This window comes from Balaenoptera physalus, assembly GCF_965194825.1.
Source record: "Balaenoptera physalus genome assembly, chromosome: 2".
Lineage (NCBI taxonomy): Eukaryota > Metazoa > Chordata > Mammalia > Artiodactyla > Balaenopteridae > Balaenoptera > Balaenoptera physalus.
The window spans coordinates 11183252-11202215 of NC_138883.1; the positions used below are offsets into that span (position 1 = coordinate 11183252).

General features: G+C 38.1%; 1 protein-coding gene across 8 annotated transcripts in view; it reads right to left on the bottom strand.

The window, feature by feature from the left end:
- UNC79 (unc-79 homolog, NALCN channel complex subunit) overlaps positions 1 to 18964 on the bottom strand; it is a 261771-nt gene that overhangs the window by 86218 nt on the left and 156589 nt on the right. For 3 of the 8 annotated variants that reach the window (XM_082451148.1, XM_082451147.1, XM_082451145.1), the window contains exons 25-32: positions 18578 to 18779; positions 17603 to 17782; positions 16085 to 16150; positions 8327 to 8613; positions 5551 to 5733; positions 4810 to 4972; positions 2199 to 2348; positions 399 to 1616 (exon numbers count right to left, since the gene is read on the bottom strand). In XM_082451148.1, the coding sequence (XP_082307274.1) occupies positions 399 to 1616; positions 2199 to 2348; positions 4810 to 4972; positions 5551 to 5733; positions 8327 to 8613; positions 16085 to 16150; positions 17603 to 17782; positions 18578 to 18779 (2449 nt within the window). The remainder of the gene's footprint in view (positions 1 to 398; positions 1617 to 2198; positions 2349 to 4809; positions 4973 to 5550; positions 5734 to 8326; positions 8614 to 16084; positions 16151 to 17602; positions 17783 to 18577; positions 18780 to 18964) is intronic. The other 5 variants (XM_082451152.1, XM_082451151.1, XM_082451150.1 and 2 more) reach the window with 4 other exon arrangements.

Consider the following 18964-nt stretch of genomic DNA (forward strand, 5'->3'; position numbering starts at 1 on the left):
TTTTAGCTGTATCATAATTCACTAAAGTATAGCAGGAAAAAACAGAAAGCAATAAGAGTTCAATGAATGACTTTTGCTGTTTGAGGAAAACAAAAATGATACTTGGGATGTCTTGATATGAATTAATCATTGCCTCTTGTTGTCAAGGATGATCAAGAATTGAGTGCAGAGTTTAGAAACAACCAATACAGAAACATTTATGGAGCCAACAGAACCACATCTGAATCCAACACACTCCAGTAAGCAGGAAGGGTTCAGAGTGATAATGAAGCAATTATAATGTCATTCCTTGACATTATAAAATTGAGAGTTTGATGCATATCCGTGCCAAGACCCTAACAAGTAAAATGCAGAAACTTGAACGTTAAGGCTGGGAGAAAGAAGAGAGACGCGCTCACCTGGATCTTTCTGATCTCCCAATTTGTCTAGAATGTTGAAGGAAATGTCAAGGTACTCTCTCTGGATGGCACTGACCGCAATCTTCCTCTGTTTCCTCTGCCTGGGGACAATCTGAATCTTAAATTCAGATTCCTCAGCTCCCTCCTCTTCTGCCTTCCTTTCAGGGTTCTGTTCTGCGTCTGATTCAGCACTGGCGTCCGGCTTCTCACTTTCCATCAGATTCTCCGAATCCTCAGGGACTTTGAGGAGGACAGTTTTTGCCCCTGAACTTGGCATCAGCTCACCGGGCTTCCCTTCCTCGGTGCTGGGCTCAGGGTTATCGTCCAGTGACATCTCAGGGAGAGCAAGCATCTTCTGAAGGAGGTCTCGTTTTTGCTTAAGCGTAAGCGGGCTGCCACAGGAAAACTCTTGCAGCTCCTCAGGCTTTGATAATTCTTCGGAGTCTCTGGGGTCTTCCAGAGCTATGAGAGGGGAGTCCCTGTCACCCACTGACTGGTTATTTCCTGAGTCCTTAGAAGAAAAGTCTTTGGAACAGTCTTCCACACTTACTTGCACGAGGGGCGTCGTACTGAGGCTGAGGACAGAGGGGTGGTTGCGGATGGAGGGAGAGGAAGCAGCATCCTTACCAGAGGTACCGTCGTCCCCTTGGTCCATGGTCTCCTCTTCATCACTCTCTACTATTCGGAGAGGGGGAAGAGGTTCAAACACAAGGGAGTCGCTGTCCGATGTTGAGAGCGTAGAGCGCTTTTCAGGCCCAGATGTTGAATCTGAGGACAAATCTATCAGATCTAAATCCTCTTTGGGAGCAGTCTTTATTGGGGAGTCCACTTTCACCTCAAATGTCTCCATGCAGTTTAACCTAACTTCTGGTATTACAGGCCTCCGAGCTTCTTGAAAACCTTCCATAGCCGGGTTCTCGGGGATTTCGGCATTGTCAGGCCTCGTAGCAGAATTCTGTCTAGACCGTCCATGGTCATGCTGTCTTTGCATGAAATAAGCAGCTTGGGCTGGAGGCTTGTCTATGTCACACCGGTCTATGCAGGACTTCCTACGGTGCTCATCTAGTGTAAACAAGAGGGAGTCTGCATTCCCTATATCAAGAGATTTTTGTTTTAAAGAGCGCAGCTTTTTTTTCTGAATGCTTTCTTCTCTCACACAGTGTAGAATGTTGTCTTGTAATGCACCCGTCTCTCTATATTCAGCCAGTTCTATTTCACCTGATTAAAACAGAAAAAGCTAGTACTATTTTACTTGGAGATTTCACCTTTCTATTCCCCTCAAACTTGGGCATACAATTGGCATCAACCATAATCATAATCCCAGCTCTACCAGAAGGTAAAACTGAGTTCCTGGCCAAATTTTCATAAGGTTCATTCTAATTGCAAAAACCAGAAAACTTTGGAATGAGAGAACCCCAAAAGGCAGTTTAAGATCTTATTTCTGAAATCAGGCTTCGGGATATTTCCTCAGCTCTGTTCGTTTGTGCACAGGAGAGGGGATCGCTTTTGGCTGAGGCGGATCTAGGAAACTTTATTCAAATTGTGTGGAAGAGAAGCAAACATTTTGCAACAAATCAAATCAAGCAATGGCCCTCTAAGACGATCATGACGTTAATGATGTACCTGTCAATTCACGTATATATATAAGAGCATATATATATATACTGGTTGTGCATACATATATATCAAATCAACGGTATTAAAAATGTGTAGTAACATAATAAAATTAAGATTTCACCCCCAAAAAACGGTAGAGTACAACATTTCTGCATAAAATTACTAAGAGGAAAAAATTCATACTTCTCTGAATATTCATCTCAACCGGCTGATATTTCACCATTTTGCTGCCGCCTATCCTTTTCAATCTTGCAAAAAAAGTTTGAGACTCTTTATTGCAGGGTCCAGTAGGTGTATCATGAATATCAGATTCATCAAAAACACTATCTTCTTCTAATTGGGGAGAGAAAGTCAAAATTACACTTAAGAGGTTATTCTCTCTTAGGCTGTATCTACACAAGCATTTCATTGAAAGCATTATGGAACACAGTCTGGGGTGGTTCTAAACCAGCCCAAGTCTAGCCTGGCTTGGCGTTTCATTCAGGTGTCAAATTATTCATACGTTGAACACAGCAACTGCTACAAGTCTGCCCCTCATACTCCATGTCACAGTGGGCAGCATTTTCAAGAGAGGCATCTCGATATTCCAATAGGACCTTCATGGGAAAACTTTTCCAATGTACTTAAAACCAGATAACCAATACATGTCAGGAATCTGGGACACTCCTTAAATGTGCCTGCTTTTGGTGAATTTTCAGGCTAATTTGGCAAAAGAAAATTAAACAAAATGAGTGGCTGTTGCCCCTTCCAAAAATATATGCCTTCCTGGGATTTGAGAACTGGCATAGACACAGCCTAACAGTACATGCACCTTAAACTTTGTCAATGCAAAATACTGTACTCTACATTTGGCAATGAAACACACAACGCACAGAAAAAGCTTAGAAAAGCCACTGGTCATCTCAAAAGCTCCACAAATGATTATGGACTGAGAGAGTAAACAAAGGAAAAAGAAAACAGAAAATAACATTTCCCCATATTAAAGTAAGAGTTTGCCACAGGTAGCTATTATGAATCCCAGAAAGAATCTTTGACTCTTATGGTCATGAGGCTCCATAAACAAACTGGTCACTTAGAGTCCTACCAAGCTTGTTTCTATGTTCTCTTCTATCCACATTTGGCTACTTTTAAATCAAAGAGAAACCCAAAAACACAGTAATGAGGAAAAGGTTGCTATTTTGCAACCCATGAAGTCCACTTAATAAATTTTCTTCTTGCATCCTTTAGAAAAGCCAAAGCCATGTACAAAGCAGCAAGAGAAAAGGCTACAAAAATGCATTTAATACCACAGTAAATGGAATCAACCTACTCTTCAAGTTGAACATCATTGAAATCATAGTATTTGGCCTATATTTATATCTACCTATCTGACAAAATGAGCCTCAGGTGTGATTATGATTAAGATTTCTTGAGTATAAGGGGAGTACAAGCATAGGGTTAAGTTTTAAGGACCGATCCTGTCTTAAAACACAAGATTCTATAAGTTAATGAAATTTGAAGCAGTAGATGTTAGACAAAGTAATCATAATAATCTTTTTGGTCAAATAAAAAAATAAGCGTTAATGATCAAAATGGATACAAAACTCCCAGTGAACTTCTGTGATGATGAGGAAGCCTATCAACACAATGATCTGTTTTATTTATTTCCTTTTTAAAAATACTCTCCTTTGAAAAATACAGTTTTTCGAAGAAATCATTGTGTAACTTCCCTTACATAACTTTGAAATAATTCTCAAAATGTACTGAATGAGAGAGATGGAAAGACTTCAAGATGGCTCCTCCCATCCAGAAACGTTCATCTGGGATTGGCCCAAATACTGAGCCCACATTGACGACATTCAGTTCAACTGAATCTGTCTAATTTCCCAGAAACTAGGACCTAAGATATTCTTCAGGAAGGATCTGAATGGTACCAGAACTTAATGAACTTAGTTCTGACAGCTCTATCTCTGGCCAACCTAGGCTCTTGGACCTTTTGGCAATAAATGAACAGTGGAACACTGGGTCCAATCCCTCCTATCCAGACATTTCCAGAGCAGTCCCACCAAAAAGGAATCTATTAACACCACAAAGGGCCATGGGGCACTTGGCTTTCTCCCAGGACTGGATTGATGTTGTCACCTTTTACGAGTCTAGTCACCCTGTGACATGCACTAAAGACACACACCTTGGCTCTTCAGCTCTCACCTGAAAACATCCAGGCTGGAAGTTTATCTAAAGTTTCATTCTACTGCCTCCTTTGCAGAAAAGCTATCAATATAAAGAGTGTTGATACTGGAAATAATTTAAACCTATGCAGCAAAAATGTTTCATTTCAGTTGCTTGAAATTAATTCTTATTGAATAAGGAGGCTAGGAAAAAGCACTTCAGCAAATTTAGACTCCATTCAAATCTATGAGCACAAGGTCAGGAGCAAACTAGAGATGGACAAGATTATGGCTCCACTGAGTGCCGACCAAGATTTACTTCACAGTCCAAAGCAAGATGTTTCCAACATGTAGGAAAAGGTTTACAAAGCCTCCTTAACTAAACAGCAGACAATTTTTTTTACAAAACACGATTTCTTATGAAGGGGGCTTTAGAAGCATATCAATTATTTCTCTTGAGTGTTCATTTTAAATAATGAAAGCAGCAACATTCATGGGAAAGTTGGAAAATTAATGAAGCAGTAGGTCATTTTTTGACTCCAGAATGATATCTGGGGGGGCTCCTCTATCATCTAAGAAAAACATTGTCCAGAAATGTATTACGTATGCAAGCTAAGTTTGAGATAGAATTGAGATATGTAAAGTACCTTTTTCTTTTTCGCTGTATCTGCTTATGTTACTGTTGTCACTGTACAAAGGTCCTGCCGTGGCATGGGGCTTGCAGCTATGATACTGTGCATTGAGTGTATTGACTGTTATGTGAATCAGATGCAGCAGAACCTTGCTGATATCACAGTCTCGGTATGGATACTGCTCAATGAAATGGAGGGAGAAAAATATAAATGGTTATTTTGAAGGGTAAGTTTTTCCACTTGATCTTGCTAGATATTTTTCTCAGTCTCTTCTGGGTATAATAAAAAGAAAAATATAGAAAGGCAAAAACATAAATTCTTATCATGGCCTTATTTTGACAAGGGACTGTATTCCCTTCCTCTTGTACCAAATCATGGATGGCAACGCATGCCATTTTGTAGTTATAATTCCTTTCAAGAAAATTACCTGGCATAAACATTTGGTGTATGAATACAATTTTAAATAGTTCTCTTGTTTTCTGACATAATAATTAATACATAGATAAAATATGAGGTTCTGAGCATTAAGGAGAGATTATTGATCAATATTCATCAGATTTTGCTTTAAGCATTTTGGAGTATACACTGGCATGGTCTACATTTCTATTTTCATTCCAATGGCTCTTTACTTCTCGACACTAATTGTGTATCATGCATCTTCCTCTGAAGGTCAAATTGCTATCCTACAAAGATCTCTTAAATGTTCTCTCTAAGAGAATCATTCCACCCAAAAAATGAGTGACTACAGCAACTCACCTTGTAAAGGATGACAAGCAAGGCCTTCAACCACATCTGCCGGATGTGAGGTTTTAGGGACCAGAGAGAACAACGAGGCGGCTGTTGGAAATAATGCCGCAGTTGAGGACAAGAGCAGTATTTGAGCACCTGAACCACCAAGGGGAGAAGGTGTTTTCCCAAATTAATGTTATAGTCCATAACCTGAAATAGGAAAAAAACGTAATAACTGAAGGAAAACTATAAAGAACATTTATAAGCCAAAAGGAAAACTTTGAACCATCAAAACACGGGCGAAATATTTTACAGGTATCTCACAAAATAGTAATAGTAATGGCCAGTACACATAGAGGGGGAAAAGTCCAACCTCACAAGAAATTTAAAAACTTGTAACTTAAATAGTTTTAATCTACTTACCTATTTAATTTATCTACTTAATTATCTGTTGAAAATAAATTTTATCTTTTAAAATGTCCTATTAAACTATTAACTAGAATTAAACTAGAATCAATGAAAACACATAGTATTGGTAATTATGTAGGGAAATGGGCATTCTCAGACACCACTGGCAAGAGTATTTCTCAATACGTTTCAGGAGAGCAATTTAGAAACATGTATTCAGAAGTAGGAAAAAGCACATAGCCTCTAATACAGCAATTAAATATATCCTAAGGAAATAATCTGACAGGCATTCCCAGATGTATGCATAAAGATATCCAGCATTATAGCCACCGCAAATTGAAAACAACCTCCATATTCAACAATATGGAATTAAATAAAAGATTGTTTATATGACAACAGAATACTGTGTAGCCATTAAATGGAACATGGTACAAATTTATTTACGTGATATGAACTTCATAATAAGTTTTAGGTTTAAAAGATACATATATGTATATATATACATATTCATACACACATCAGTCACATATATATATATATCAGTATGCATAAATGATCCCATTATTATAAAAAATATGTGCACATATACACACATATGTATGTATGCATGTATATATGAATGTATGTAAATCTGGAGCCAGCGACATACACCAAAATGTTAGTAAGTTGTATTTGTCATGGGTTTCCTGGAGATTTGCATTTTAATTTTTTTCTTATATATCTAAAATAAATATGCATAACGTGAATACGGAAAGAGAGAAGCGAGGGAGGAAGGGAGGTGAAGTTTGGTATCTGAAGTGCTGTACTCTCTCTCCGTCATAGACAGCTGAGGATTAGGGATGATCCATCTAGTTATCAACACCAGCAAGAGACGCACGTATTGCTCCCCCTTTGCTTCTCTGTGTTCATTGTATTAATGACCTATTTGAGCTAAATAATAACAGCTACCATCACTGAGTTCCTACCATGAGATAGGCACTGATTAAGGCGTTTGCAATATGTTGTCTCTAATCTTTCCCCCCAAAATCTATTACCAGTGAGCAAAGAAGCAAGGATGCTTAACAGTTAATAACAGTGGCAGAGCTGAAATTCATATCCATTTCTCTCTAGCCCCAAGTTCTACACCCTTTGCAGATTGGGACAGCCATTTCGGACAGTGAGATTTGTAGCACTGGTCAAATTAGGCATAGATATACCCAATGATCTGTTATGTCTGCTCCTGGACCCATATCCCACAGGAATTCTCACGCTGGTGAATAAGGTGCACGTACAGAATGTTCATTGCTGATCTGTATGGAGTGGTGAGGAGTTGGAAGCAATATAAGTGTCCATCACTGGGGGAATGGATAGTTAAATCATGGAAAATGTATACCATGATGTATAATACAGCAGTTAGAAGTAGCAGAGAAACATGAAAAAAACCAATGATGATAAGGTGACATGAAGTAAGTTGGATGATTAACTCAACTCTCCACTTGAAGCCAAAATAGGAAAACGATTTAAAAAAAAACACAACCTACAAACAAAAATTCCACACTCCTTTATTGTTTAATGGGTAGAGTTTCAGTTTAGGATGATGAAAAAGTTCTAGAGATGGACAGTGGTGATGGTTACCTAACAATGCGAATATACTTACTGCCGCTGAACTGTACTCTTAAAAATGATTAAAATGACAATGGAATATTACTCAGCCATAAAAAGAAACGAAATTGAGTTATTTGTAGTGAGGTGGATGGACCTAGAGTCTGTCTGAGTGAAGTAAGTCAGAAAGAGAAAAACAAATACCATATGCTAACACATATATATGGAATCTAAAAAAAAAAGGTTATGAAGAACCTAGGGGCAGGACGGGAATAAAGACGCAGACCTACTAGAGAATGGACTTGACACGGGAAGGGGGAAGGGTAAGCTGGGACAAAGTGAGAGAGTGGCATGGACTTATATATACTACCAAATGTAAAATAGATAGCTAGTGGGAAGCAGCCGCATAGCACAGGGAGAGAAGCTCGGTGCTTTGTGACCACCTAGAGGGGTGGGAGATAGGGAGGGTGGGAGGGAGGGAGATGCAAGAGGGAAGAGATATGGGGATATATTTATATGTATAGCTGATTCACTTTGTTATAAAGTAGAAACTAACACACCATTGTAAAGCAATTATACTCCAATAAAGATGTTAAAAAAAAAAAGATTAAAATGCTAAGTTTTCTGTATATTTTACCCCCCCAAAATCCCCAAATCCCTTTATGATGTCAGGCTGTTGATGTCCTCCACGTACCCCTGCCTAATAAAGTAACTTGTGCAAAACTTTACACTCAACCAATGTCAGCTAAATGGAATTTAATGACTTGTTTGTACTAAAAGCCTAACGGCATGACTCCTGAAAGCTTACACTTACTTGGGCAATTCCTGCAATAAACGCATTAAAACAAGTTGACAGGCGCATTTTTTGAGGTGCAATCATGAAGCAACCTTCCTGCTGGTCGTAGCCAAGTAAGACATACAGGTGCCGCTTGACCGTGTTGAAGGCCTTGGCGCTGCTGATGTCTGACTCGGCGCTGCTCTCATCCTTGGCCATGAACTTCATGAGCACTGTAATCAGCTGGTGCACTGTCTGGTGGTCGATCCCAGCGTCTTCGGGGAGCAGGTCCTTGATGGTGTTGTCATTCTCAGGGGATTGTTGGCCTGTCAGTACAAGAAAGGCCATCGGTGGGTGGTTCCCCCACAGGTAAGTTTACACTAAAATCTCACTGATCAGTGAAGCACCATAGCACCCTATTTCATTCTTTATATCGATAAAGCCTCTAAATATTTAAAGGTCTGTTCTAGACAAACTTAAAGGCACAATATGGCCTACTGAGCAAAGCACTGGTCCCAGGGTGGAAATTACAACGACCAAGTAATTTGGGAAGAATAAGAATAAGAATTACTTGGGAATTACTTCCCAAGTCATTTGGGAAGAATAAGGGAATGCAAAAAAAAAAGGGGACACTATAAAGCAAAGTTATCTTCAAACAGCAAGACAAATACCTACACAAACTTTGCACTTAGCAAATTTTTGAATATCTTGGCAAAGGTTTATCCTCACTAATAAAGAGAAGTTTCCCTTCCAGCTTTGTAAAATAAGCGTGTAAGAATAACCACAAAAATCATTTTCCTAAAATCTACTGAGCAACTAAAACATCCATTGAGTTATTTTGTTTAAATTATAATCTCAATTCAGTTATGTTCAAATATCAGCTGATGCAAAAAGAAAAGTTCTCTTCTCCAAATCCTAAGATATTAGCAATGTGTACTCTGAATGATATAGTCAAAATTAGAAATAGCAAATTATAAGCCCTGCTGTATGTAATGAGAAACATATAAGGGGTGGGAGGGCACAGACAGAAAGAAAGAAGCATGAACTTTTAAAAACAGAGAAAAACACCACATGAAGGTGAGCTGAAAGTTCACATGGAAAGAAAAAATATCTTAGCCCTTGACTTACTCTTAACCTAACAAATAATTATATCTGAGTAGGTCCCTGACATTGACTTTCTCTGTTATTTCTCAAGGTCAGAAATTATACCCTGTCTCCCCTTGTTTTCTGCCTTTTCTGATCTGGTTTAGTTTAGGACTTTGAGGGAAGGAAGAGTGAGATTTGCTCTTCCATATTTATGTTTATGTTTTGGGCCTTATTCAAAATACCCTATATGCATTCTTGTCCTTCCTTTGACAAGCAACATGAGAATTTCTAAATTGGAAACAAAGTTTTTGCCTGGTGGGTTAGATCCACACACCAGCATTCTCATCTCTCATCCTGAGAGGAAACGTTCTAAATGATGACAAGCTTTGGTTACAAATCATTACAAACCAAACTTTGATTCTATCCATTTTAATTATGGCATGCAGGATACAACCAAGAGCTAGGTAGTAATTTATATCCTTTAACGCCTCAACTAATTTGGCAAAAATCTCAATCTTCTAGGACTAGCCAAGAGAAGCAAGATAGAAGAAATGTTTCCTGGGGACCACAGATACTAGCTGTCTCAAGCCTAAACACTTTCTCTGAAGCAGTGGCATGAAGGTAATGTCAAATTCCGAATTTACTAGTTTAGAACTGCACATAAGGTTACATGCTTGGTTGTCTAGCTTTCCCCAGATGATCAGAAGAATGTTGATCTGTTCAAAAGTGATACACTGAGATGGGATAGTTGACAATGAGTGAAGAGGCAGCAGAATCAACTAAGTCTAAGAACCTCTAGTATAGGGGAAACCATCTAACAAACTTCAATATGACCCTCGGACATTAACAACATTTTTCGGTCTCATAGAGTCTGTTCATGAAGGAATAAATGTATGCAATGTACTTTAGAGAAGTTTTAACCAAAAATTATTCAAATAAAACCTAAGGATTTGTTTATTACACTGTTTCATATGCAGAAAGTGGTCAATAAATTGTTACTATTGTCATTATTTACTTGGCATGCATGACCCGTCAGGAAAAAAATCAATTCACGTGGAACAGCCTATTTCACGAAAGGTCATAAATGTAAAGCATTACTGTATATTATAATTAAATTAAATGTCTGAAATAGAAGATCAGACCAAATCCTTATTTTAAAAGTTTAAAGAACTATCTTTTCAGCATTGAAAAATATTTAGTCTTGATTTTTTTTTTTTTTCCCATCGGAATATTACTTTACAGCTAGCAGGAGGGTATTGCTCTGGGCAAGCTTGGGCCAAGAATGTGACAAGTGTGAGAATCTAGGTTACCTGCAGGGTTCAGTGTTATTGTAGCAGCAAGCAATGGCTGTTACGATGATATAGCTTCATTCCTCAATTTGTTTTAGCTCTGGGGGGCAAGGTTTAGGAGAGCGTGTATCACTCAGCCCTGCTCAGCCACCTCAAAGTCTAGACTGGCTTGACTCCAAAGTTAAAAACGGAACTGAGGAGCATTTGAGAAGGAGATGCACCTTTGTTTTATAGCCCTGAGAGTCTAGGGAACTCAAACAGAAGAAAGGGAGATCCAGACAAGGCCCAGCTAGGACACCGGCTCCCTATTTCCTCCTATCTAGTTCAAGTCTAGAAAATGAACAATCAGGCTTCAGCTTTAAATATTTCAAATCTCTTTGCCCCATTGCAAGTAGACATTCATTTTAAAAGTGTGTAACCTTAGTTTTTCCCATCAAATCATATTTTCCTAATGACTAAGTATCATTTCACAAAGGCCGCATCCTCATTTTGGATTCATCTTCATTGATCTGCAGTGCTTAGCTTTAAGTTTGCTGCTTTTTGCTTTCCCTGAACAGCCAGTAATGAGTGATTTTTCACAAACCATTAAATGTATTGAAAAAAGAACTAGTTAATGGAACTTTTTGCATAAAGTGAAAAAAATCTCTTTTCATTGCAATAATTTACCCCTCCAAGTGTGGGCTTTGCAAGTCTGTGCTTTGTATATTGTCTTTCTTTAAAAATAGTGTAAGCATGTGACTGACACCACTCTTCATCAAGAAAAGTTACCTTAATCAAATCCCTAAGAAAAATGAGCTTAGGAAAGCTGAAATTTTCTTTATGGATAAAGACAATATTACTATTTTAGTTATCTATAAAATATATAAAATTTCCATTTTAAAACTAAATGCCTATAATATTTTCTCTAAATGTGACACTTAAAACACTTACTTTTGAATTCTAGTCTGTGAAATTCCTATATCTGTTTTAACTATAGAGATTTAACAGGCTAAGGGATTTGATTTTATCATTTTTGTAAAGAAAAATGTAAAAATCTTTATTATTATGGGGGCAGAACTACCCTCACTTTAACATGGACGGGGTCCATCATGATCTGTCCACAGAGTGGCACAACTGATTGAAACGCCACAGTATAATACAATTTTATTTATTCAGAAGATTTGAAACCAGGCAGGATCAGGATCTGCTTTTCCAGACTTATCTGCTCTTGCTCCACCCTAAATGCTCCACATCCTCACACACTGGGCTACTCCTGGATCTCAGAACGGAGCCAGCCTTTCTCCACCTTGGTGTCTTGGCTCATGGTGCTCTCTTCATCTTGCAAGGTGGTCCTCCACCCACACCCCCAACTTTATCCCATGAATCTGGTCCCCAGAAGACATTCTTATTAATATGCCCACCCTCCTCTCAGCAACTGGGGTCCCTAAATTCTATACATCTCCAAAAACAAGAAAGGAGGGAAGATGGGTGGGAAAGAGGGACGAGTGCAGGAAAATTTCCTTTAGCATTTCCCAACTCTCATGTGGCAAATAACTATTATGCGAGGCAGAACTTTTTATTTATCCATTTGCTGTATTTCCCCTGTAAGAACAAAGACTCCTTGAAGGCAAGTGCTATGTCTTATCCAATTTTACATCCCTCACAGAATACGGGGCAGTGTTTGATATATAGTAGATGCTCATTATTCGTACATGTTTAAAGTGCATTGAATTCAAATAAATATTTCAGATCTTTTCTACATGGGCGAAAACCTGATGAAGTCCCCAAACAGCAAGGGAGTGGGTAGGGAAATAGGGAACATTCCTCTGTGTAAGTTGACTCACTGACCCCTCTGTCAAGCTGACAAGTGACAATTAGGTAGTGGAAGGAAGTTTCTATGAGTTTACTCTACATTTGGTCCAGAGAAACCAATGATCAAGCACTATAAATGAGTCTGCATTATGTTGGTAGTTCTAACTACACTGCCTCACCGGTCTCCGTGGCTATCCACCTGTCTAGGCCTGGCTGAGTCACCTGTCCACAAAACCTTCCTTGTTCCCTCCAACTCTCCTCCCATTGCATTTGACATGAACGATCCTATAGTACTATCACTTTCACACGAGATGAGAGTTCACCTATGTTCATACTTTATCTCCCTTACTTGACTATAAGCAAGTTGAGAGTACAAGAATTTCTGATGTATCTTTACATTCTTCATATTTTCTAGTACAGCAGGTGCCCAATAAGTGTTTGTTCAATAGAAACTGTCATTTTCCGAAACTATCATTTCAGTCAAGGGCATTCCTATAAAAACAATTGAATTCTTTGATTTATTGGCTCTTAATGATCAATAGGCATTTTGCAAGTTAGTGAAGACATGAAATGTAAACCACCTCTAGAAAGAAAGAGCCCAAAGAGAAGTAATTTGGAATTCTAGGCTGGACATTGAGGGAGGTGGGAAATACAAGAGAGTTTTACCAGTGCTACCCAGTACTGGGTACCTTCTCATGTTGACACAAATTCAGACCAAGAGATCTCAAGATTTCTCTGCAGGCTGGAGTAGAATTGAAAGTATATATGTCCCTTTAGGGATTAGGATAGCTCTAGACCAATCTATAAGTCCTAATTGGTCTGGACACTCATGGGCTTAAGTCACACTGTAGCAGGCCTGAATGCCCAAGTCAGCTCCCTAATAAGACTGGCATCCTCATGTACCCCAGGGCAGGAACACCCTAAGCCCAATTTATTGAGAGGTAGCTGTAGTGGAAAGAAAGCAAATAAAGTCTCCTGGACTCAAGTATCAGTCTCTATCTAACTAACTAGTTATATGTGATCATGAGCAAATTATATAAGCAGAGTTACTTAGTCCCTCAGGACCTCAGTCTTCCTGTCTGTACGTAAAGTGAAAAAAAAAAAAATACTTTATATATATGCAGAGTTGTTGTGAAATCGAAATTAGATGATTTGCATTAAAAACACTCTTTATAAAGAGGTACTATACATATATAAAGTGCTATTGCCGTTGTTATTAACATTATATACCTATTGTTTAATTATTCATCCCAGGGGATGAGGAATAAGATATAACTAAGTTTCCCGTGATCACATGGGGTTGATACCAATTTTCCAGTACGGTCCAATTGTAACCTACCATAACTGCTGCATTATATTCAATTAATATTCAACAGGTGTTCTGAATCACCAAAAACAAAGAATTCCTGGTTCTCACAGCATCAGTGAAAAAACAGCTAATATCTAATTATAATTATACCAAATTCAGACTAGCAGGTAAAATTGTATATTTCATCAATTGGGATTAAATGAAGGTGCTGAGCTCCTGCTAGCATTACCACACATGCCTTGCAAGAGAGATCAAGACATCTGGGCTTCAGACCCAGATCTGTCACCGACAAGCTTGTGAAACTTGTTCCTTTCTGGGAACCTCAGTTTCCTCTTCTGTAAAATGAGAATGTTAACATATCTCTAATGTTTCAGCTATGATAGTCTATGAATTTTACTTATATGCACAAAGGCCTTTGATTTGACTCATAAAAGTCACAGAGGAATGCAACTCTTCAGTAGCCTTGCAGAGTTTACCCTCTATACAAGTGCATTTCTGCTGCAAAATTTGCTGTGGGCAATATGTAAATGCTAAGATCAGAGAGCCATAAACTGTAAATCCAGTGTCCAAAAGTTCAGCCTAAACAGCAACTAAAATTAAGTCTTGCTGCATGATTAAAGGACATCTGCTTTATTTCAGGCCTGATCAATAAGAGGTGTTGCACAGAGGAGCTCATTACTTGTACCAAACAAAAGCTATTTCGTTAAATAGCAAGGTCTCCGGTTTCCATTTAATTACTATCTTAAACCACTCTGTACAATCTTGTGATTATCCTGGCGTATCTTTGCTTCCAAAGTTAAAACACTCAGTGTTCAGTAAATAATAATGCAAAAATGAAAAACTAGTTTGAAATTGCCTTATAAGCTGAGCCACATGTTTCCAAATCTAAGCAAGTTTTGTTTATGGTGGCGTCATGTAATTATCTTTCCAGAAGCTTTAGCTTTATATTTAATTTAGACAATACTGTTATCTGCCCCTTTTACATCTGATCACTTTTGATGGGACAATTAGACGCCTAAAGGCTTTTCTTCAAGAAACATATGTACATGTTTTTCCAAAGAGATGTGAGAGGACTCCTACGGTTGGATTGTTAAAATGGATAATAATAATTAAAGACTAGCTTTTCAACTAAGCCTTAAGACAAAAAGAAAAGACAGGGTAAAATAAAGGTAACTTACGAAATTGCATAAGACCAATCTCAAAAAGACCTAACTGAAGGGAAAATGGATATTTTCACATTTTAAATGAAGCTCAGGATCAGAAATTCTTATTTTTATTCTTTTTTTTTTTTAATCCCAGCACAATTGAGGCCCAAGTGATGCTCAAAACAAGGTAGAGGGACTCTGCCAAGTGTGTGCTCCCCTTTTCTCATCAATTTTAGAAATGAAAATGCACTTAGGCCAACATCTGCCATCTGCATTCATAGTATTTAGGGCTCTCCCTCTTCTCCTCGTCTCCCACGCCTAACTGCTTCTCTTTCTAGCATCGTTTTTATAACACGTTCTTGAAAGTCTCCTTACTTGAAATTGTCCTTCTGAGAGTATCGGTACCATTCTGAAAAGTTTATTTTAAAACTATTCTTAGATGAAAAGCCAAACGTTGTATAGCATGATACATAGGTGGTAGTTACCAGGTTTGTTTTGGACAAATAAGCAGGTATTCAGAACCTCCACAATTTTCCCAGCAAGTATGGCATCATGTGTATAGATAACATTCAGTCTGTAACAGGCTCGCAGCGTCCCTTCAACCCTTAAGAGACTTCATGATAAGTTAATCTATCAAGAACGTCAAAGGACAGTTACACTCTACCAAGCAGAATATGATCCCATGGTCCTCTAAACAATGGAAATCCTCCTTTCTCGAGAGACAGAAATGCATGTAAGAGTTGCAAAGAATCGGAAATGGCTAAGGGGATGAGTGAATGATGGTGGTTCAAATGTATAACCTTTTCAAATGTAAATGAAATGCTTTTCCTAGAGCAGATATATATGAACATAATATTTCTATGTGTAAAAACACATACAAATATAAGTACTAGGTATAGTTCTAGTCATACTGGCTCTCGGGGGAAAAGTGCATACTCAGGTAACATGATGCTTCTTACTGGACCATAAGTTAACAGGATCAAAAGTCATCTGCCAGTTTTAAGATGGAAAGAATTGCCATGTCAGGGGCTCAAACACTTGAGCATCTGGGGTAAAACCCTTCGAGCTTTCAAATCCTAAATACATCACTCTGGTCCAGTTAGAGACACCGCATTCTTTACCTTGTCCACCTGTGATAGACACTTGCACACGGCCCTTCAACGTCAGAAGTACCCACCTGGCATCTGTTCAGGTGTCCCACCGAGAGCTGGAGCAGACTGCTCATGCCTGGTCAACCTCACAGCTTAAAAATCAACAACAACTCTATTTAAATAAGCATTAAAAACAACTTGAGCCTAGAAAACATACTCAGTGCTAACTGGATAGCAGGAGCAAGTTTAGTTTTCGTATTTGTAATTAACATCACATACAAGATGTTTACGTCACAGAAGTTCTGTGGCTTTCTTTGAATCTAAAGAACATCCTTCAATGTCACTTCAATTCTTATTCTTCAAAATTGTCATGTGAATCAATTAACAAGAAATAACAATAAATAAACTTTATATCCCAAACTGATTAGTTAGGTTATAAAAGAGCTGGGAAATTCATATAGAAATTGTAACTTATTGAATCTAGGTACTGGTTTCTAGAATCTGATGCAGTTTCACTGGGCCTAGCAATGCTAAAGGTTATTCTTAAATGGCCATCTGTTATTATCTTTGCTCCCTGAAAAGCTGGGTCATTGATTGCTTAAAGGGCTTTCATTGACTCTTCCAAAGTTCAAAATACCACATTTCCGTAGCTTGTCATAAAATAGAGAGAAATGCAATAAACAAAATAAAATCATATTTATGATTAAAAATGGTTATGTTACATAAAGCTGTCTTCTAAGAAATGTCAATGAAAAAGCAAACATTTCAGCTTCTGACAGGATAAAAAAATATGTTCTATGGTGGTATTTTATTAACTTCATGACATTATTTAAAAATTAAATCATTTAATAAATGTTACAAGTTAGTATTATATTTAATGTACTCATTTGCTAATATGATTTAGTTATGAATTTTTAATTATTTGTCATTCATGAGCCATTGCTAATCATTACAGTTCATCTAGTCATTTGGTAATTTTTTGTTTTCTTTAAAAGTGCAATATAAAAAAAAGACATTTAGATAACAAGTATATATGGTCTTTTTTTAGCTGGCAATGATGTTTGTTTTTATTTATAAATTATCTGGTGAAGTTGGGCAGAAATTCAACTTCTTATTAGCCTGATTTTTCTTTTTTGAAAACACCATTATTATTGGTTTTCTAGGAGCTTGTTGGCTGCCTTTGTCATGCATGAAAAGAAAATGCATTCCAAATTTCTACTCTACCCTCTTAGTTGCCATGGGTCTTGACAAAGTCTCATCCAGGAAGCTCTTAGGTTATAATGGTGGTGGTGGAAACCTTCATATTCTAGGACTTAGGAGCAAACGCTTCTCCTGTGTCTCATGTCATGCATCAGTGGATTTACTGCCTTCTACATTTCAAAACAATCTACTGCTGGATCAGGGATTTGTTGTACCAGCAACTGGGAAAAGCCACCCAGGGCATTGACACACCTGGGGGGACCCTCTAGGGAATGTGAAGGCCAATGCAGCTGAAGGAGCTCAGTTTGCTAAATACACTACTCTCTGTGAACATTCAACAAGACATGTCAGCCTCAGAAAGACATCAAACAGACTTAAGGGAAGGATGGAAGAAGATACTCAACGGATTTTGGAGGTTAGGGTCTCAGGGAGGGAGAGCGCCCTCTTGGATTCCGCGGGCCCTTTCACGCTGTCTCTGAGGGAACGCACACTCTTCTGGCGGTTCCTTGCAAAACGAGCCCTCTTGATCTTCCACAATGCTGCATCACTGAGATTAGCGACATTGGTCCTCACAGCAGTGATAGCTTTGCAAAAGGAATTAAAGGTGATCATTTTCCTTAACTCGCTATGTTATACAAGTAGTTTGAAACAATCCATCTGCGTATATTTTCAATATTAAAAGTCATCTTCCATGGATACATTTCTCATTCATCTATCTCCCTCTATGATAATCCTTATATTAAAAAATCATGGCTATTACCTATTTTGACTATCGTTTATCATTTTTCTGTTTAGATCATAAGATTAAAGTATCTAATTTTGTTATCACTGGATAAATAGTTGAGTGACCAAAGTCTTTCCTCCATCTATTTAGAGCTCCAGGTAACTGATTACTAAGCATGGAAGAGTAAATTTACAAAGTGCAAATATATCTCACAAAATTGCTCACGGACATTACAAACATGATGGTTGAATAATATTTAAGGAACACAGAGTCACAAATGGTTCTCAACGGTCCTCGAATAAATGAGATTTTTTTTTTCTTTTTTTTTTTGGCCACGTGACATGGCATGTGGGATCTTAGTTCCCCGACCGGGGATTGAACCCATGCCCCCTGCATTGGGAGCGTGGAGTCTTAACCACTGGACCGTCAGGGAAGTCCCTAAATGAGAAAAATTTTGATGTTGGAATGCCAGAAAATAGTTAACCTGCAGATTACCACAGTAGATATTCAATAAACATTTGATGAACTGAGTACATGAAGTCAAGGTATCCTCCATAATGGGAAATTAAACTACATGCGGAGTATCTTCTGTTTATCCAGCAAGCACCAGAATAGGAACTGTGACTGTTTAAAGCAAGTTCTTTGTTTTGCTTACTTGTAGGAAAAGGAAATTCTTTGTTACAATCCAAATGTAGCTGAGCTTCCAAAGAAAGCGTTTCAAATCTGTTGACAAAGAACTCCCAACTCAAAGCAGGAATATCTTGCTTAAGAAAATGCAAGAGTAAAAGCTTGCTCAATATTGTGGGTCGATCTTTAACCACAGTATCAAACTGGAAGTCAAGACAAAGACACAGACCCTGGGAAAAGGTAAAAAAACAAAAACAAAAATGGAAAGTCAGATGTAAATACACCAAGCAAAGTCAGTGAAACAAGGCAGCCTCCTCAATCCATGCTTACAATGAAGAATGATTCAACTGAAATCTTCGATTGCATTTTTGGTAGGGGAAAAAAAAAACGCAGAAGAGGAGCTTCTCCTAATTGT